The sequence below is a fragment of the Camarhynchus parvulus genome, chromosome 1 (assembly GCF_901933205.1).
Source record: "Camarhynchus parvulus chromosome 1, STF_HiC, whole genome shotgun sequence".
In the NCBI taxonomy this organism is placed as follows: Eukaryota; Metazoa; Chordata; class Aves; order Passeriformes; family Thraupidae; genus Camarhynchus; species Camarhynchus parvulus.
The window spans coordinates 105090744-105110247 of record NC_044571.1 but is presented as its reverse complement, the minus strand read 5'-3'; the positions used below and the strand labels follow the sequence as shown (position 1 = coordinate 105110247).

Below are 19504 nucleotides of genomic sequence, written 5' to 3'. Positions count from 1 at the left end.
TTGTGATATAATGTGCATCACAGGCATAAAGACCTTGTTTCTTTTCAAAGAAAGGTGGCAAAAGGCTGGGGCCTGATTTTCAGCTCTGGCTGAGCTAAGCAGCTGCAGGAGCAGTCACTGAGACCTGCACTGGGTACTGGGTGTCAGAGCAAAGCAGGTCAGTAGTGTCTGGATGAGGTGCTTCAGGAGATGGGAATAGCACAGGCTGTCTGTGCTGGTGGCAGAGGACACACTGCATAGAAACTCCACCCCAAGTCACTGAGTAACCCTCAACACTTTTATATTTGTTTGCATTCAGGGTATCTACAATTCACACAGTTTGGTTCTTTCTGCAGCAAAACTGAGGCTTGGGAATGATTCAGGTTGAAGCCCTCCCTCCCTCAGCCACACGGACATAACTGGTAGCCAAAGGGTGTCACCAGGTTGGCCACAGCCTGCCAAAATTCCCTGATGGCCCTGCACAGTCCTAACCTGTCTCCATGTCCTAGTGCTGAGTTGCACAACATGGCTACACCTTTGATGGTCCACCCTACAGACCTGTGTATGGCACACAGCACGAGAGGTCTCCAGAGAAATAGCGAGGATTGGCATGGGGAAAGGGCCTTGGGAGCTGAGGACACGTGTGCTTTGCCCAGGAAACACGCACTCTGTGGGACACTGGCCAGGCTTAAATTAAGCAGCCAAGGTATGTGAACTGTTAAGGAGCACCACTTGCCCTCCAGCCCTCTTGTCCCTCATTTGTGCATGACTTCTTGGCACTGGCAGATTTTCTGTGCTCTTGCTGTCAGCAGACAGTTCTCATGCCTAGCAGAGATCTCTGAGCATATCAGACCTAATTCTGCCTAGCCACAAAAAATAAAATGACCCTCTCAGACCCTCCAAGCCTATCATGGACCTTCTCCCATCTATGTCTGTCATCATTATAGTGCAAGAGTTCTATTGTCGTTATATTGCAAAGGTTCCATATTACTAGAGTTTCATACCTCCTTGATGCTTCTCGCAGGCAGCTCCTCCAGGCACTGACTCCTCCTTGTCCTCACAGCAGCCAACTGACTCCAGTTCCCACCAATCCACTCTTTTATAACACTCTTCTTGTTGGCTACAGGTGTGGCCTGTTAACATCAGGCCTGCTCCTAATCTTTAGTAATTGGTTCAGCTGCAACTCTTTAGGGGATAAGATTACATTCTATACCACCTTCATTTACCCATACTGTATCCCCCTACATATGTCCTCCTTCCAGAGAATCCATATTTCCCTGAATACCTAGTTCATGTTCATTGCAATGACTGCTGTTTGTGCATACATGGTGGAACTCTGTAGATTCAACAGCTGTGTTTCCCTGAATTCATTGCTGTTCTCCAGCCCCTTTTGCCTATGTGTCTGTAGTGGCATTTGTTGGCCTTTCCTAGCCAGGAGAAAATAGAAGATTTGAAACCACTTCTATTGGTTTTGCAATGAACAGACCAGCCCTTCCTCTAGGATTAGTTAATCATAGAATCACAGAATTATAGAGCCATAGAATGCTTTGAAAGGAACCTTACAGATCATCTATTCCAGCCCCGTACCTGGGCAGGAACACCTGTCAGAGGACCAGGTTTCTCAGAGATCCATCCAACCTTTCTTTAAACTCTTCCAGGGGCGGGACATCCTCAACTTCTCTGAGAAATCTGTTCCAATGCCTTGCCACCCTCACCACAAATAATTTTTTCCCTAATTTCTTATCTAAACCTGCTTTCTGTCAGTTTGAAGCCATTCACCCTTGTCCTGTCACTCCAGACCCTTGTAAATAGTCTCTCTCCATCTTTCCTTTGGGCTCCCTTCAGGTACTGAAAGGCCACAATTAGGTCACCCCAAAGCCTTCTCTTCTCCAGGCTAAAAATCCTCTCAGCCTTTCCTCCCAGCAGAGCTGCTCCATCCCTCTGACCACCTTGGTGCCTCCTCTGGCCTGGCTCCAGCACATCCTTCCTGTGCTGAGAACCCCAAAACTGGGTTCAGTCAACCTGCAGCAAGGATTCCAGCCTGTGCCTGTGTCAGTCCTCCGGCAATCCTCAGGAAATCACAGGCAGATGAGGAGCTGCAGGCTGGTGGGTTCATCAGGTAATGCTGGGTACATACAAACTGAATGCTCCATAAGCCATATTATAGCCTGTTCCACGTTGTCAGCTGTAGGGAAAAATGTGCTCATTGCCTCCCAGGAACTGAGGATCAGGGGCACAGATGAGCATCTCATGCAGGAACTCTTAAACCAAAGGGATACACTTGTGCCATCCTATGTCACCTATTCCTGGACCAGCACAAAGAGTGTCACTGCACAAAGCAGTACCACATCATATGCAGCCAGCAGACACAGCATGATGCCAATAATCCATTCAAAAGCTAACATAGGCCAAAACCTCATCTCTGAGCTGTGAAAAAGGCAGAGTGTTTGCCATGCTGTTACCAGACTTGTTGAGACTCCTTCTCTCTGACTGACAAAAGGCTCAGGCATCTGTGACACTGAGACTCAGTTGCACAACTGCCATCAAAGCTGTCTCAGGACAGATACCAAGCTGCCACTGTGACCCCAGGCACTGGGGCAGCCTGTGGCACATCTTCCCTTACGTGTTGTCCACAGATCTGTGAGTGTTTGCGTGGGCAGAAGGAGCTGTACCGGCCTTGACTTGATGGAAAAACTGATTTCCAAGCAAGGGGCAGGTTGTACTCATCCTGTGAACACTGTGACATCTACAAACTGGCCTGTCTGTTTCACAGCACCCATTTATTCTTTCAATATTGCCTTGTGATCTGTGCACCAGCCTTCTTTACAAATGGGTCTTCCAGTGTGATGCAGCTCTATAACAGTGCCAGAAATTATTTCAATTGCCACAGCGTGGGAGAAAGTGCTGTGGTACAAAGGGGCCCTTTATATCACAGCTGATGAGCTGTGGGCTTCTGCACATCACAGAACAGACACTCAGGGGTAGAATTGGTGAGTTATGGGATGGAAAACTGAGTGGTAAGGTGGGTGGAAAATTGGCTGGGCCAATTGGCAGGGTTGTGTGAGTGCTGTGAAGTCCAGCTGGCAGCCTGTAGTTAGTCAAGTCCCTCAGAGATGAATCCTCTCCAGAATTTCCACAGAGCTGCCCAAATTCTTTGTACTTCCTCTGCTCATGGGCACCTCAGCAAAATGAAAGCAAGCCCTTCCTTGCTGGTAGCCCCTAGGCTGCTGCACTCTGGCTTTCAGAGGTGTTGTTACAGATTCTGGAGAGCAGGATGCTGCCTCTGGGGATCTGCAGCCTAGTCCACAAGGATCATGCATAGCATGGAACTCAGCTCCTTTTTTTGATGGTAGAGCAGCCCTCCTTTAATGTGATGCCAGCTGTGGATGGCAGTCACTGGGGGCTGAGCACAGGGCAGCACTGTTAAACACTGCTAACTTTGACCAGAGATGGGTTTGCTTTGGGAACAAGGAGGCCTGCCAGCACCTGAATTTTTGTGGGGGGTCACCCAAGCCTTTCTGAGTTGTGGCTTTCTGCTGTGGGCAGCAGCAGCAGCAGCACATGTGTCAATAGCCAGCTCTGGGGAGGCTGCTGCACCTGCAGCACAGCCCTGTGCAGCCAGGAAATCCCCACTCCCTAAAGGCTGCAAGGACTGTCCCTCATCAGCTCTGCCTCTGCTATTACTGACTGGTTTTGCATTTCTTTGTAACTGCAGGGAGCGGGCTCCAAATCAGAGACTTGCAAATGTCTTAGTCCTCCTTAAATGTAGAGGAAGGTTAATGAAAATGAAAAGGCACATGACACTCTTGGGCAAGTGACAGAGAGGAACAAAACCTCTACTGTTTTCTTCTCTTCCCTATCTCAGGGACATTTTAAGAATTACTTGAAAGTCTCTTAGATCTCCACCAGACTTTTTCCAAGAACTCCTAGAATAACCTTTTATTCAGATTACCCAGCACTTAAACCAGTTGGAGAAATGCTTCTGCCTTTCCAAACATTTTAATCCGTGATCAGTGTGATTAATGAGACCAAGAGAGGAAAGCAAGTTGGGTCTGCTGCTTGTAGGAAACACAATTTTTTCTTTGTGGTACAAAATTTCCTCATTCTTTTTCTCAGAACAGTGTGAGAGAGCGGAAGCGTCTCAGTTTGAGATCTAATCTGCTCTGCCTTCGCAGGAAGCTACAAAAGTCTCAAGCAAGCTTTCAGTTGATACCTTTTTCTAAATAAGAGGCCCTTTAGACAAAGCCTTGCTGATTAGAGATCAGAGCAGTTACAACTCATGCCCTTAGTTCCCAACTACTTCACCTTACACCTGTACCCCCTTGCCATCAGCCCAATAGGCAGAGTTTCGTTCCTGTAAAATACAGCAGCTGTTGGGTATTTTGCTCTGTTGAAAGCTTTGCCTGTCTCAGTGCAAATGTTTAGGGAGGCCTATTTTCATTTGCAAACCTGTGCAAATTAGCATTTATCAGAGTATTTATATCAGGGCACAGCTCTGGTCTCTGTGGCTGTTAGTCCTTGACCCAGCTAACTTAAGTGCTTCTTGACAGCCACAATCATATTCAAGCTCGCCTCAACATCCTTTTATAGGTTCAGCAATTTTGCAGATGTCTTCAGAACCTGAAAACCAAGTGCAATCTGCCACAAAAGCCACAAGATAAGCCCCTCTGAGAGAAATTCAAGCTGAGTTTAGTCCTTCTCTAGAACGAGGAGATGATAGAAGCCAATTCAAACCCATTATTTCAGAAGTTAAGTCATATTAAGTAATGTCAGTACTGCATGTCATGATGCACTACTGGCTGGAAAAGCATTAAGAAACAAATACAGCTGCTTGATACAAGCTCTCCCATTCTTCATCCCACCAAGGGTTCTGCATCCCCACCACACCTGGCAGTATGGGGTCATTGCTGCTAAATGATGACATTTGTTGCTAGTATGAAAATTAAGTTAAAACCAGAAACAAATCATAGTAGCTCCCTTTTGGGTGTTTTTTTTTTTTCCTAAACAGAGTTTATTTACTCCAAATCTTTGAAATCCTGTTAATGCAATTTTCTAAAATGGCAATTTTATACTACAGCCTTCAAAGCAGACTTGTGTGTTAGGAGTCTGACAGCAGCAGTCTTTTGAGAAGTCATGAAAAGTACAGAAAACATTTGCATTGGGGAAAAGAAAAAGGAAGGGAGAAAAAGCTTCACATTTGTTTATAGCTTCTTCAGAAATACTCTTTTAGGGGTGGATCTTTTTGTGTTTTATCTCTTCTGAAGGTGATTTTCTTTCAAGCTGTCAGCAATATGTGGAAGCTCTTTAACATAAATGCAAAATTCCTTAAATTATGAAAATTTTGTGACTAATGACTGAGCAAAAAGTCCCCCTATTGACTTGATACACAGATTCTTATGCATGCTAAAAATGCTCAGTGGAATTACTATTTACTGTGTTAGTCTTAGAAGAGAGCAGTCTTTGAAATGTAATGACCACATTAAAAATCAAGTATTTTTAAAGGGTTTAAACACATGATTCTGTTTATTATTGAAGGAAGTACTCTGAAAGAAGACAGGCAGTTAAAAATGTGTATTCCAGTGTGAAATACACTGGGAGAAGACAATAAAATCTCATATGAAAGACAGTCAGGTACAATAACCATGTTAGCTTCCGAGTTCTGTATACAAACACATACTCTATTAACAAACTTCACACCACACACAAAAGGCAACACCTCCACAAAATGTTATTATAAAAGCATAGCACTGATCCTGATGGCTTTTTGCTCTGAGTTTGAATTCTCTGTATAATGCTTGGGACAAATGAGAACAGGTGTGAAAAGAACCATAAAAAAATTGCCACTGCCATTTGGGTGGCTGTGTTCTTCCACAACATAAGGACCACAGAGAACTGAATTCAGATTCACCCTACAGTTCTCTCATGCCTCCAGGGAAAAGTACAGGAAAAATGACAGTCTACTTTAGAGCTCATTTTGGCCAAAAGTGGTGTGAAACAGCTTTAATATTAGTGAGAATTGGCTTGGTACTTTTCAAAGTAGGGTGCAAATGTATCCACCTTTTTATTATGATGATATATCAATGAAAAACATTCTGTACACAATTCAGCAAAACACAACTGAAAATAGAGACAGTGTGATTAATCCGTATATTTTTAAAATAAATATGTACAATATTTACATTTTGGACTGTTCCAGAAATTAACATCTCCAGATTATGAACCACTACCTAAAAAAAAATCTCTACTAATATAGAAAATGCATTTGCTGTACAAATATTTATAAATACTTTTGTATAAACTTTTTCAAGGAGATACCTGTGGATTCATTGAAAAGAAAAACATGAGAAATTCTTATAATCAACAAACATTTAGCTATCAAGTGTCCACATATGAAACAGTTTAGAGCATCATGGATCAGAAAAAAGTAGATTTTCAGTGTTGAGAATATTTTGTATTCTGCTTCTGTGCCACCATACTGACAAATGTGATTGTCTTTTCTGAAAATCTGCAGAAAAGCAGCAGGACCGAATCAGTTTGACTCACTGATTGTTATTGACTGCACCATGTCAGACAGGGCTTCTGGGTCTGCTTCTTCTTTACCATTATCTGAATTTTCTGATGAGATGTAACAGCCAGAATCTCTTGGACAGTCATTTAACTGTGATTTGTCAAAACTCTGGTGAGGGCTCAAGTTCTGCGTCTCCTGACCATCCTCGCTTTTCTGCTGTTCTTCAACTAGAAAGAACAGAAAAAGAAAGAAAAAATTGTCAATACAAGTACCTTGGGAAAGAGCTGAGATAGCAGCATGACTGATCGTGAAGAACTTTGGAAACAGAGCTGGTAACCTACACATGACTACATCAATATATTTTGTCCATCAGAAACAGAGAGAATAAAAGTACGGTTACACGAGTGTAGCAACACCTGAGCTGACAATGAGGTTGGTCTTTTTCCTTCTGGATGTTTCTCAGAGATGAATGCTAGGGGCTTTGGCCTGATCCTTTATGCTGAGGTCCTTCAGGCTGTGCAGAGTGCAACAGTGACTGTGTGTGGTCACCGTGCCCACAGCAGAGATGGAACCTTCCCCCTCCCGAGCTCGTGTATTGCAGAGTGGGATACTGAATTAACCACTGAGGCTTGTTTAAAACACATTTCTCTATAGATTTGGTTCTTTGGAGTGCAACCCCCACCACCTGATGTGCTCTCTGCAGCACAGAGAATGTGCTGCCCTTCAGAAGTGCTTGGCACAAAGACGTGCCAACCAGCTTTTCTAAGCACCCAGCTTTTCAGCAGGAGTGGGTGGCTGATGGAAACTTCCACCAAGCTCAGCTTGATATCCACAAGGTTATTTTCCAAAACACAGAAACCTCAGAGGAAGCTAAGATGCCTAATTGTTGCTGTATGATTTTTGAACACTGTTCCAAAACTAAGCAGAAGCAAATTATCTTGCAAATAATTTGCCCTTGTTTAGCTGCTGGATGACTAATCTGTTCAAATTCAAAAATCTGGAACTCAGTGGTAGTATCAGCAGACCTCTCAAGAAAAATTCAACAGGATAGGACATACAAGTATCTAATGACTCTTATGTGTACAGGTTTTAAATTTCCTTGTCCTGTTCTCTAGCTGTGAAGTACATATTTACTCACAGCACATTTCTTAAGAAAATAAGCTATAAAATATAAATCTTTCCATTTCCTACTTTTTTTCTTGTGCTGTTACCAACCACCTGTAGCTGTAGTTTTACTTCAAACTGTATTTGGCTTTCTGAATAAAGTATAAGGAACACATCGCAGAGGAAACTGATGGTTTTGCTCCAGATATTTAAGCTGTCTCAATTCAAGTTGAAATGGAATGGAAGTCCGAAGATATGAAGGATTTAATGCTGTGTCAAAATCTATATCTATTTTAGTTCCTAGAATTTTAAAATTTCCACAAAGAGCATTATATTGACTTTTATTTCAATTGTTGGAAATTTGTAAAATGGGAAATATTTTAAATTTGATTTTTTTTTTCTATCTTGTATTGAATAACAGAGAATAAATTAGAAATGAAAGACTGAAATTTTTCATTCCTTTACAGTGAAATGGAATAGTGGGAGAGTTTCTTTGGAGACCTTTTTCACTGTGTGAGATTTCAACAAGCTTCACAAAGCATTTTGATTTACTGAGAAGCATTTTGAGGTCTTGATGGAAGTCTTTTAGATTTGTTTGGCCTGATTAAATATACTTAATATCTTCACCTTCCAGTTGCCTAATAAATTGAAAAACTTAGCTGATTTTTTTAAAGAATCCAAAGTCTCAACTTAGTTATTTTTTCAATAAAGTCTGAGGGTATAGGCACAACCAGAGGTATTTCGAAGAATAATGAAAAAAATTTCCTTTAAATATTTCCCAAGGAATAAAAGTCCCACCTTGTTCTCTAATAAATTAATTGTTAATTGCACTTGCGTGCAAGAGCACACGTTGCAGCAGATTTAATTGATATCTGTAAGTGTTTGATCTCCTTCTCACTTTACAGAACACAGTTTGTCATGTCAAATGTTATCTCTCTCTTTGCAGGGAAAATATTTGATCATGTAGGGTCCGATTGATTTCTGATTGAAGTCGGGAAGGAATCACAAAGGCATCGCACTGGGGAAGGTATTCCCACTGCAGTTGGCAGCCACAGAAGTAATTCAGCACAAAAAACAGAGATGCCCCAGCAAAGCGTGGTCCTGAGTGTGTCCCCAGCTCCCTGCAGCACCATCCCACCTTGGGGCAAGGGGAACCAAGGCTTGTGTAGCACCGGGAGCCCTCCTGCCCTTTGCGTCCCCCTCATCCCCTCGGCCACCCACTGCTGCTTGCTGCCCTCTCATCTGCTGCTCCAGATCATCTGCTGCCCTGGCAAGCACTGACCTACAAAGTGTTAATCCTGTTTACATTTTCAAGGTCAGAGACGAGCCCCCATCCACTTTGTTTGTTCTACAATGGGAAGAAGACCGAGTAGTGGATTAAAAGGAAAATGCCGTCTTAGTCACTGTATTAGTGCCTTGTAACTGGTTGTCTATATAACCTAAGCAGTTCCTATATAAACAACAGATCCTAATTTTTTTATCAATGTCTCCCCAGGGAAAAATGCACAGACAAGCCTGGAACTGAGATTTCTTCTTTTTTCGTTTTTTCATTCTGAATTTAGGTCAATTAGGAAAATGAGAAATTTTCTATTTAGAAGACATACATATGTGTGAATCTTCCTGTAAATCTAGTTGAATTTTCTTACATGAAAAACTGAAAAACAAAAATATTCAGGTGTGTGAGACACCCGAGTAAAAATATTCAGGTGTTTGAGACACCTGAGTAAAAATGTTATGTTTTCTATTTTTCATTCTAAGCAGAAAAAGTTGGAAGAACACCCCTTGCCTTCGATTTTTATGAAGAAAAGACAGTAAGCAAAGTTTGGTGCCTTTTTTTCTCTTTAAAGCAGTCTTAAATATTCTGCAGTAACTACTAAACCATTTGAACAGGATCCTGAGTATTATAAAAATACATATCGTGCAATTTTAGAAGTTGCTTCATGAGGAGAGCAAAGGAACTTTACTCTTTTTTTTTTTTTTTTTTAATGTTTTTGGCTCTTCTATTCCATTCTGCTTATGTCCTTTCTCTAACATGTACATGCTCAAGTTCTACATTAGGAAAGGTGGGTTTGCTGCCTTAATCTTTTGGACATCAGAAGAAAGCCACGCTGCACAGAAAACAGGAATTGATAAAATTAAACTGCCGCTAGATGTTGCGGAATCATCAGAAATAACTATCTTATCAACAAATGGAAGTCCTATCATTTTTCTACAGTAAAGCAGTTTCACAGAAGATAAATGGCTCTCAGTCACTGTTGTCTATGATATGGCCAGAAGAGCCCAAGATATGCATCATTTTGACACATATATTCCAGTACTCTTTTAGACAGTAGGATTGTATTCAGACTTCTGAAAAGAATGTGAGGCCTTTAGCCTTGGTGAGAGATGTGTGATGCATCCCTTATCTTCCTCACTTCTTAGACCTTTAAAATGAGTTTTTGTTATTCAATGACTTAGATGTGCACGACATGTGCAAGGATAGATTTCTTTTTCCTTCACCAGCGCTTTTCCCCTTCCTAATGAGGTTAAAGTCCTGATTAGGGAAGCACTTTAAGCTTGGCTTTAAGGGAATTCAGCTCAAGAATGCACAGAGGTCACTCTGACTCCTGTGCAGTTATGTCAGTTTAAACCAGATGAGTGGCAGGAGGCTTGGATTTTGTCTTGGACTAAAAGAAGGTCACCCAAGAGCAAACCAGACTTCATGAGTGGGCCCTCTGAGATTTTGCCTTTGTGAGGTTTGTCAGCTGGGCTAGGAGCACTGGGCTCCTGAGTGCTTTAGGCTGAGTCACTCACCTTGCAGTAGTGCCATTCTGAGCAGCACCTTTCAGTGACTAAAGGCTCAAAATCACAGAATCATAGGATACTTGGAACAGACCTCTGGAGATCATCTGGTCCAACCCCCTGCCAAGGCAGGGTCACCCGGAGCTGGTGACACGGGAATGTGTCCAAGTGGGTTTGGAATGTCTCCAGAGAGGGAGATTCTGCTCCCTCTCTGGGCAGCTGCTCCAGTGCTCTGCCTCCCTCAGTGTAAAAGTTCTTCGTGTTGAGATGAAACTTCTTGTGTTTTCATTTATGGCCATTGCTCCTTGCCCTGTCACTGGGCCCCACTGAACAAAGTCAGTTTTGGAGGATGAAGCCAGACCTCCTATGTATGTACACGGGGCATGTATCACCTGCACCAATTAGACCATCTAAGTGTGAAAATGAAATGAGATCTCACAGTGCATCAAACTCAGAAAGGATCATCTGGCAGCAGTAAAGGACAGTAATTCTTGGAAAAGATGCAGAGAAACCTGGAGTGGTTTGTGCAGTACTTTGGGCATTCAGAAGACTAAATATTTTGTGGTTATTTAGAGATATGCGACTTAAAATATTGCATCCACTGAAATCAGTGGCACAGCTTTTGTGGGAGGAAAAAGTTATTGAACTGATGTGAGAACTTGTGGTGAAAACAGAAATGAGAAGCTTCTTTTTTATCTAAAATCTGGAAGCAAACAGATGTGCCTGAAAAAAAAAGGTGAAAAATACTAATACTCATGCAAGGATGAGCTTCCTTGGGAGATCTGGAAATATTATGTTCAGGCCAATGTGTTGTACCACAGTACAGAAGGGGAGATTGTCTTTGAGCACTATTTGACCTTGACAAGGTACTGTATGATCCCATGTACTGAAAGGCACTGCCCAGTGTAAAATGGAACTCTTGGTCCCTGATTTTCATATAAGGGATGTGACTGAGAACCGAAAGTCATGTCCTTATCTATCTCCTATCTTGCTGTCCAAGAACAGTAAATAAAGAGTAAACCTTATTTGGTATTAGTAGTGGAATTTGAAGTATGATCTGCACCTAAATATGAAAAGCAAGCTAAGAAAATGGATTTGGGAGATGTGTGTAAAATATTATCCCCCAAATTGCACATATTCACCTTTTGGGGTTTTTCCATAAAATTACCTGCATGCACATATCCAATGGAGTCTCATTTTTCTTTAGCTCAGTGTAGCTTTAGACTAGTGTAACCCAGTGGATTTCAGGGGTGAACTTCTTGATTTAAATCATGTATGTGAGAAGAGAATCAAGCCTATTTTGCACACACAGAAACGTGTGTCCTGGGAAGCGGTCAAGAAAAGAAGTTCCAAACTTCTTTTATTACTTTATTCATTAACCATCCAGCAACTGCTGCACTTTAAAAATAGCATCCTACAAAAGCACAGACATCCATCTCCTGTCTAGAAGCCATCTGGGAGAAGAATGGAAAGCTATTAAGAAATACTTTATGAAAAAGCCTTTTTTTTTTTCCTCACAGCCATGAATTCATGGAAACCAAGACTTGTGCCCCAAATATATAGGTTTGACCAACTTACAGAAAATCTAAAAAAATGTCTGAGAAGGGGGGAAGGTCATGAGGAGCTTACAAATCCTTGCAGTTGTAGGATAGCCTTGCTACATGAAGTACTTCAAGGTGATGAATTTGGGCCTGGATTCCCAGGAAAGGGAGAAAGAAAATAGTGCAGTAATAAAAAGAAAAATCTGCTTTAAAAACACTGTGTGGTAGCAATTGCTAAATAAAACTTACTTTTTAAAATTCATATTATAAGATGGGTAAAATTTATTCTTTCAAATTCACTCAGGTCTAAATCAAATGTAAGTTTAAAAAATGTCACTGCCAAAATTCCTGTATTTTGCATGGCTTTAAGTAGCATAAAATGTGGAAACTACTGCTGCAGATCTTTTGGTTAGAAAACTCAATAAATGTTTATTCTGTGAGATGAATTATACACCATGAGTATGTGTCATGAAGAAATTACTTACCATAACATACAATAAATGTCAAGAAAAAGCCAAGGAACGACAAAGAAATTAAAAGCCTTGTAAAAACCTCTGGACATCTCACAAGATCAGATTTCACATTAAAGAAATATGAAATCTTGTTTTACTGCATTTATAGGAGGGTCTAGTAAAATGAGGCTATGTTCCAGCATACTTGGTTGTTCTGAGTAATGGCAGTGTCACAAAAACTCAGAAACCCTTGTATTTCAACTCTGGGCCATACCTGCCTCTCCACCCATTAATCAAACATGGGAGCATGAATGGAATGCAGAGACATGGAAGTCTTCCAAGCTCTGTGAGGAAGATGGGCCTAGAGCAGTAAATACACTCCATGGCCTTAGCTTACTTTTTCATAAAGCTTATTTTTAAAAAGTGAACTTTTTGCCTGGAAAGTGCTGAAATTCTATCTAGAATTCTCTTGGCCAATAAACAGATTACGTTGTAGCTGTGGGTAATTATGCAGCTCACTTCTAAGCAATGCACAAAATCAATTTTAATTAAAAAATCATTTATGCTGGACTGAGCCATGCCCATTTAGGAGAAAAAAATATTGACCCAGGAAAGTTCAGTCCAGATGCAGAATTCACTTTCAGAGTAGCACCCAGCTCTTTCAACCCAATTTTCCAATCTGATTGACAGAAGGACAAAGAGGTCAAATGATTTGTACAACGTCAGACTCATGCAGAGCTTATCCCCAAGATCATCTTGACGCCCTGTCTTTTGTTATAACAACTTAACAGATAGCTACTATCCATTCTGGTCTTTAGTATCCTCCTTTCTGGAACAGGTTGTTCAGTTCTATCCCCACCAGCCATGTGACAAATTCTCTGATCCCTCTGAACCAGACACCGAGGATTCAAGAATCAAACGAGGACAGTATTTACTCATGGCTTACCCTAAAATATACACGAATCTTACCAAATTTAACTAGACTTAAACGAATGCTTATAGTTGGTATGACACAAAAAGATGTTGTGGTTCTGGTCCCTGTGAGCATTCATAAATTATGGGAAATTATTTGATTGAATTTGAATTCTGGAGAGATTTGCTGTACCTATCTAAAGTGCATGTGAAACAAATATTTATTTCATCTATTGAAATAAGACTTCAGTGTCATCACTGATTCTGAAGCAGGGACCCCTTCATAAGATTTAACGGTATTATTCCCAGAGCTGTTACATGAATTTGAACTCTTAAACCATGCAGATAACATCAGGGACACTGTTTTGCTTGGAGAAGTGACTAAATCCTATGCTGCCAACATAGGAAGAACCCAGTTTGGATAATAAGGATGAATATATTCATTTTCAGAATATGGGACATATAAGTACCTTGTTAGGTTTGGTTCTTGCACAGGTGCATGTAGAACATGAGGGGTTAAGACACATTCAGCATCGAAAGCTGCTTGCTCTGCTATTTGTTACGCAGCAAATACAAATAGCAAACCATAGTCTCACCACTACAGAACAGTTCAGCACTTGTGTGGTCTGTTAGAAACCATTATGTTTCAGTTTGGCTTTCACGCCTATGCAAAACTGCAAAATTACAATCTAGTATTTTTCTTTACTATTTTTCTGGTGTTAAATGTGGAAAAACATTCGCAGTAATAGGTGCAGAAAGTGCAGCAATGCTGGTTCCCACAACAAACCCACTATACTCAGTATGTACATTTTCAGGTGCCTTCCTGGCAGATCCCTGCAATAAAACTTGTGCAAAATGTAACCCTTTTCTTTTCTGGATTCACTCTTTCAATCTTTGGTTCTACATAGACAACCCTTCAAGAGTTCTTTTCAAACCTGTCATCTCACAAAGCTATAGACCAGAAAGAACTTCTGAACCTGGAGGGCAAAGAAAACCTTTCTAATGGCACTCCAACAAATTTGCAAGAGCCTTTCACTGGAAGCTGAATAAGAACAGGAACCACTTAATGTACAAATGGGGTTCCAAAAAAAGCCCAAACATTCAGAAAAAAAATGGAAAGCTGTCTACATACTGAGGAGATAAGTGTATACCTGAAAAAAAATTGCTATTAGACTATCCCAGGAATACATTGTTTATCCTTCTCTCTCTTTTTTCTATGCTTCTCAATTGGAAGTGCACATTTGATGACATGACTGCTCAGCATAGGGGGAGTATGCACAAATATTAATGAAAATGAAAACCCCTCCCTCCTGTTTTGGCTGAGTACCTAATTAAGTAGATGCTTAGCTGTAGTTTCTACACAACTGACATAAATTATTTACAATTCAAATTCAGACTGGAAATATCATCAAAATATCATAAGAAAAGTTTTTCCTGTTCCATATCCTAGCTTTTCCACTCCCCACAAAAGGAACAAGTGAAGAAAACAAAATGGTGATCAATACACATGCATATACACACCCCATATGTTCAACTCTTGGAAGCTCACCAGAAACAGCAGTTAGATTAATTTTGAGAGATGAATACAAACCAGCTATTAAATTTATTTTTTATATACATATATATATATTTTTTTTTTTTTTACAATATTTTCCTACCAAAAAAAAAGCTAATTTGGATAAGGATTTAAGTGTGGGATGAAGTGAGGAAAGAAAAAATTTGTAATTATCTGCAGAATGTTGTTTAAAAAAATTAAAGAAAATTCCTTATTGAAGCTGTTTGACCTAAGCTCTCTTATGCTTAAGATACTAGTGCATATACTCTTGACAAATATTAAACACTTACTGTCACAGTCCTGGAGATTTTCAATTGCTGATAACAATCTTGCCCTGTCTTCTGGGTTAGAAATATTTAATTCAATAAGGTGGCTTTCATGTAGATCCTTTAAGTCGTCTGGAGTTTCATAGCCATTCAGCAGGAGGGTTGAGGCATATTCCTACAAAAGGAAACAAGCAAATCCTCTCATGGAAAAAAGCACTGTGTTTAGTAGAGGAATAGGCACAATTTCACCTTTTCTTTTTGGCCAGGTTGAAATGGGCTCTGTTCTCCAGTCCAACTGGAGAGGTGGAGAGCAAGAGGGAACACAGGCAGAGATACCTGGGAGGCCTCCTGGCCATGCCAGCATCTGTGCCTGAGCTCCCTAGCACAGCCCCGCAGCAAACAGCACCAGGGCAGAGCTCTGTCAGAAATTATTTAATCTGCTGAGGGTCTGGACTTTTGTGGGTCACTCCATGAGTGTCTCCCATGCTGAGCCCAGGAGGGGCTCTGAGGTGAGGAGTGCTCTGCCTTTTCAGGAGAGGAACCCCTTGATCCAAGCAAGGGGAGAAGCAGAGGGAGCCCTGGGCCCTGCTGTGTCACACAAGGTCCCCCTTGAGCTGTGTGTCAACTCAGTACAAACCTCTGTGCATGCTCCAGGGAAAGGAGTGTTTGCATCAGCAGCAAAGCAATTACCTTTATTAAAAATATTACTTGTAAATCACGACCTCATTACACTTTGACACTCAGTCAAGATCTAGGGTTGCAGAGAGGGAGAGAGACTCAACATGAGCCTGGTGCAAAAATACTATTGCTCCCTAAAGATCACAAGAAATGAGAAACACAAATTCTCAGTTTTGGCTCTGGAGTCAGACTGCAGCCCTGCCCCTGAAACATCCACAGCCACACATCTCCTGTACTTAAACACACAACTGCAGTCAGGCTGAGCTGACAAGTCACCAGTGTCCCTCTCTGAGTGGGACAGCCACATGATGTGGTAAAATGCAGTTCTATAAGCCACTCATGATGCCTTTCCTGGTCTTAAAAACTGAGAACCAGACACAGTTAAGGGATAAGGGGGTTTACCTCAGTATTTAATAAGGATCCTTATTGGTGCACCCTTCACCAGGGTGTAATGTGCCACAATGCACACATACCATTGGTTGTGTATACAATTTTTTGACCTTATAAATTAGCATATCTAACAAGGATGCCCCAATGGGAGGCCTGGATGAATGGTGGGATTTTCCTCCATCCATGGAATTCCCCCTTGGATGAGCCAAATCTCAAGTTTACAGGATATTTTCTAGAGAGGACCTTGGTTTCCCAAGATAGTGTAGGGTTTTCTGGCCTCCTGCTACCAGGTATTTAGGATGTTTGGTCTCCTGGCCTAACAAAATACTAAGACTATGCTAAATTATCAGACTTAAGGAATTACATCTATGCATGCTAGGAATACTGAGGTTACATAGAAATTATATAAAGTATATAAAAAAGGCAAAAAACCATCTTGGCATCACTCACATCAGATAAAAGACAGACACGAGGTTGCTTTGCTTTGCTTTGCTGCCATCAAAGCTGCTGAAACCTGCCTTTCTCCTCCTGCCTGTAAATGACATTCAAACCCGAGCACACAGAAAGGGAACTTTTCAAACAGAGCTGGGAAATGCCTTGGCTGACCTGCAGGTGGACACATTCCAGGAGCTCTTGCAATGTTTTAGGCTTGGTCCTTTTGCTTCCTCTGTGTGGGGTTATCTTTCTGGGTGCAGCTTCTTCTTCCAAGATAATATCCACATAAATGAACTTGAAATTTCCTACTTTGTTGTTCAGCATGCCTGTCCATATGCCCATGGGAGTTTTGCAGATGATATCTATGATGTCTCCTTTCTAGAACAATAAAAAAGCACACCACTGTTTACACCTCTGGTTTGTTATATGTAGCTTTTCCTCTATGGACCAAAAGCAGCACTAGTCAGTGTGAAATAACTTTTTTAGATTACCTAGATTTAGTGCCTTTGCTTTTATAAAATCCCAGGAAAATAATAACAGAAAGTGGAGCTAGTCCTTATCTCCAAACCTTTGTGAAGGAGAGGTGAGCACAAGCAGCCCCTCTCACTATTTTTGTGCTTCACTTGGTCCCTGAAAAGGGATAGGGTTGCATCAGCAATTAACTTTTGTCATGGGCAGTGGGCATGGTTATGGCAAAAAGCAAGGGGTGACTGTAAGGTTATTTGCAAAATATGTGCCATAGCATTTACAGAACAATCTTATTATCTAGCCTCTCAAGGGTCTCCAGAAACAGATAGCTGATCTATGTGAAAGGTGGACTCCTACCCATTTGACAGGAAAAATCACTGGCTGCATTTCTCAAAGATAATAAAGAACATTTAACTCCCTTAACAAATACGGGTGCTTAAAAAGGTGACAACACAGCTATTTCAAGAAGGTTTTTTGGTGAAGGTGTTCACAGCCACACTGTGGGAACCAAGGTCTCAGCTCAGGAAAACAGTCATTCTGAGTAATTCTCATAGTAAAAAGGCTCTTACAAAGTCATGCACCCTACACAACTTGCTTCCAAGGACCTCAAAAATGAGCCCTTTCTTCTTGGCATGTATCACAGAAAAATGTTGAAAGCCTTTGAAGAGTTATCCAACAAATACCTGCTTCTTTTGGGATTCTGTTACAAAGTTAGAATCAAACTCAGTTTGTTAAGATGTGTCCACAGCTCCAAGATTTACATCTTTTCTGGTCTGGTCAAGGAACAGCAAGTCAGGTGGTCACCCTAGTTTTTGTACAAACCCAAGCACAAAATTGACTGTGAGCTGGTGACCTGGTTTAGTTAGAACATGGGGGCTCAGAGCTGTGAGCACATTTGAAGTGGAAACTAAACAAACATTTATTTAAAGGTCTACAAGCACACGTTATTCTACAAGCTCAGGAGCTTCAGATGTGGATGCAGGTCAGGATTAGGCAGTGGCTCCAAGCCAAGCTGCAGATGCACTTTGAATTCAGATTCAGGGTACTGAAATTTTGTGTGATAAATACAGGGGATTTCAACCCTAAGTATCAGCTTATAATTCCAAAATACACCACCCTAATGACTAAAAAAGAAACCTATATGAGCCAGCAGATATTTGCCATTTCATGACCAGTTAAATAGTTAAAACTGTTAAACTGTGTTAAAAGAAATGCCCTAGATGTGGGTGGAAATGGAGCGTAAGTGCTGAAGACTGCAAGTACCAGCAGAGCAACAGCTCTCATGTAGGCCAGAGAGGAGGAGAAGGAGCCTGTGTGAGATACAGGATTTGGCAAAATGAAGAAGCTGTGAAGAAGAAAAGAGTCTGAAGGGCTGGAGTGTTTAAGTAATGTTCATCTGGGCCCCTGTTTGTTGCTCTTCTTCCTCACTCACACAGCCCATGTCTGGGCTGAATAATGTTCACAGCTCAAACATAGGCTTAAAGAAAATTTAATGGAAAGGCAAACTGTTTTTATTAAAGGTAGTGGGTGCCACTGAGCTTTGGATACATCCTAGTTGTGACTGGGAAAGCTTGGGGAGACAACTTCACATCCCATGAGACTTTACTCTTTCTTACTCCAGACCCTGCATATGTGTTGTATGCTTCCCACATACAACATCCCAATTCTCCTGTGTTGTATGTGGGAAGCAACGCGTATTTTACTCTGAGGAAGGCTGGGGTAGGTAGGGAGATACCATGAAGGGGTTCCTACCTGGAATCTGTGCCTTAAAAAGCCTTTAGCAGCACTTGGCTTAGCAGCCCTGTCTGAGCTAAGTCCTTATAGGAGCATTGCGAAACCAGACCAGCCTTGCTTTTAGAGTGTTCCACGTGCTTGAGCAGGTAAAAATTCATTCTTAAATGTGTTATTTATGTGTAAAAAATGGTGCCCCTGGCATCGCTAGTGGGAGAGAAGGAGTCCTGGTGGCTGTCCTACCTTGATTTTGAGCGAGTCAGTGTCATAAGGGCTGGGTGTGAAGTCGGTGTGCACTTTGGCGCGGCCGCAGAAGGGGCCGTTGTAGGGCACCTCATCGTCCAGGCGGAGGCTGTCCCTGTTGCTGGTGCCATCCGAGCAGCTGGTCACCCCACCTGGGACAGAGGCAGCTTGAGACACCCCTGCACCAAATACCCACACATGCAACTCTGCACAGCAGCCCAAAGGAAGGGGTTCAATACCACAGAATCAGAGACAGAACATATCCTGTGTGGGTTTGACACCTTCCAGGATAACTGCATTCAATAAAAATCATGCTACAAGAGACAGCACAAAATGGGTAGGAGATCTTTCATTAATATCTTCCCTAAAGTAATCTTTTTCTGGTGATGATACTAATAGACTACGCATTTTATTTACAGACTTTCTGAAATATTACCTCTGCAGATTAATAAAATGTACCC

General features: G+C 41.5%; 1 protein-coding gene across 1 annotated transcript in view; it reads right to left on the bottom strand.

Moving 5' to 3' along the window:
• Positions 1-6461: 6461 nt before the first annotated feature.
• SAMSN1 (SAM domain, SH3 domain and nuclear localization signals 1) overlaps positions 6462-19504 on the bottom strand; it is a 33192-nt gene continuing 20149 nt past the window's right edge. The window contains exons 5-8 of the mRNA XM_030953155.1: positions 19044-19195; positions 16773-16979; positions 15123-15273; positions 6462-6714 (exon numbers count right to left, since the gene is read on the bottom strand). Coding sequence (XP_030809015.1) covers positions 6509-6714; positions 15123-15273; positions 16773-16979; positions 19044-19195 — 716 coding nt within the window. The 3' untranslated portion in view covers positions 6462-6508. The remainder of the gene's footprint in view (positions 6715-15122; positions 15274-16772; positions 16980-19043; positions 19196-19504) is intronic.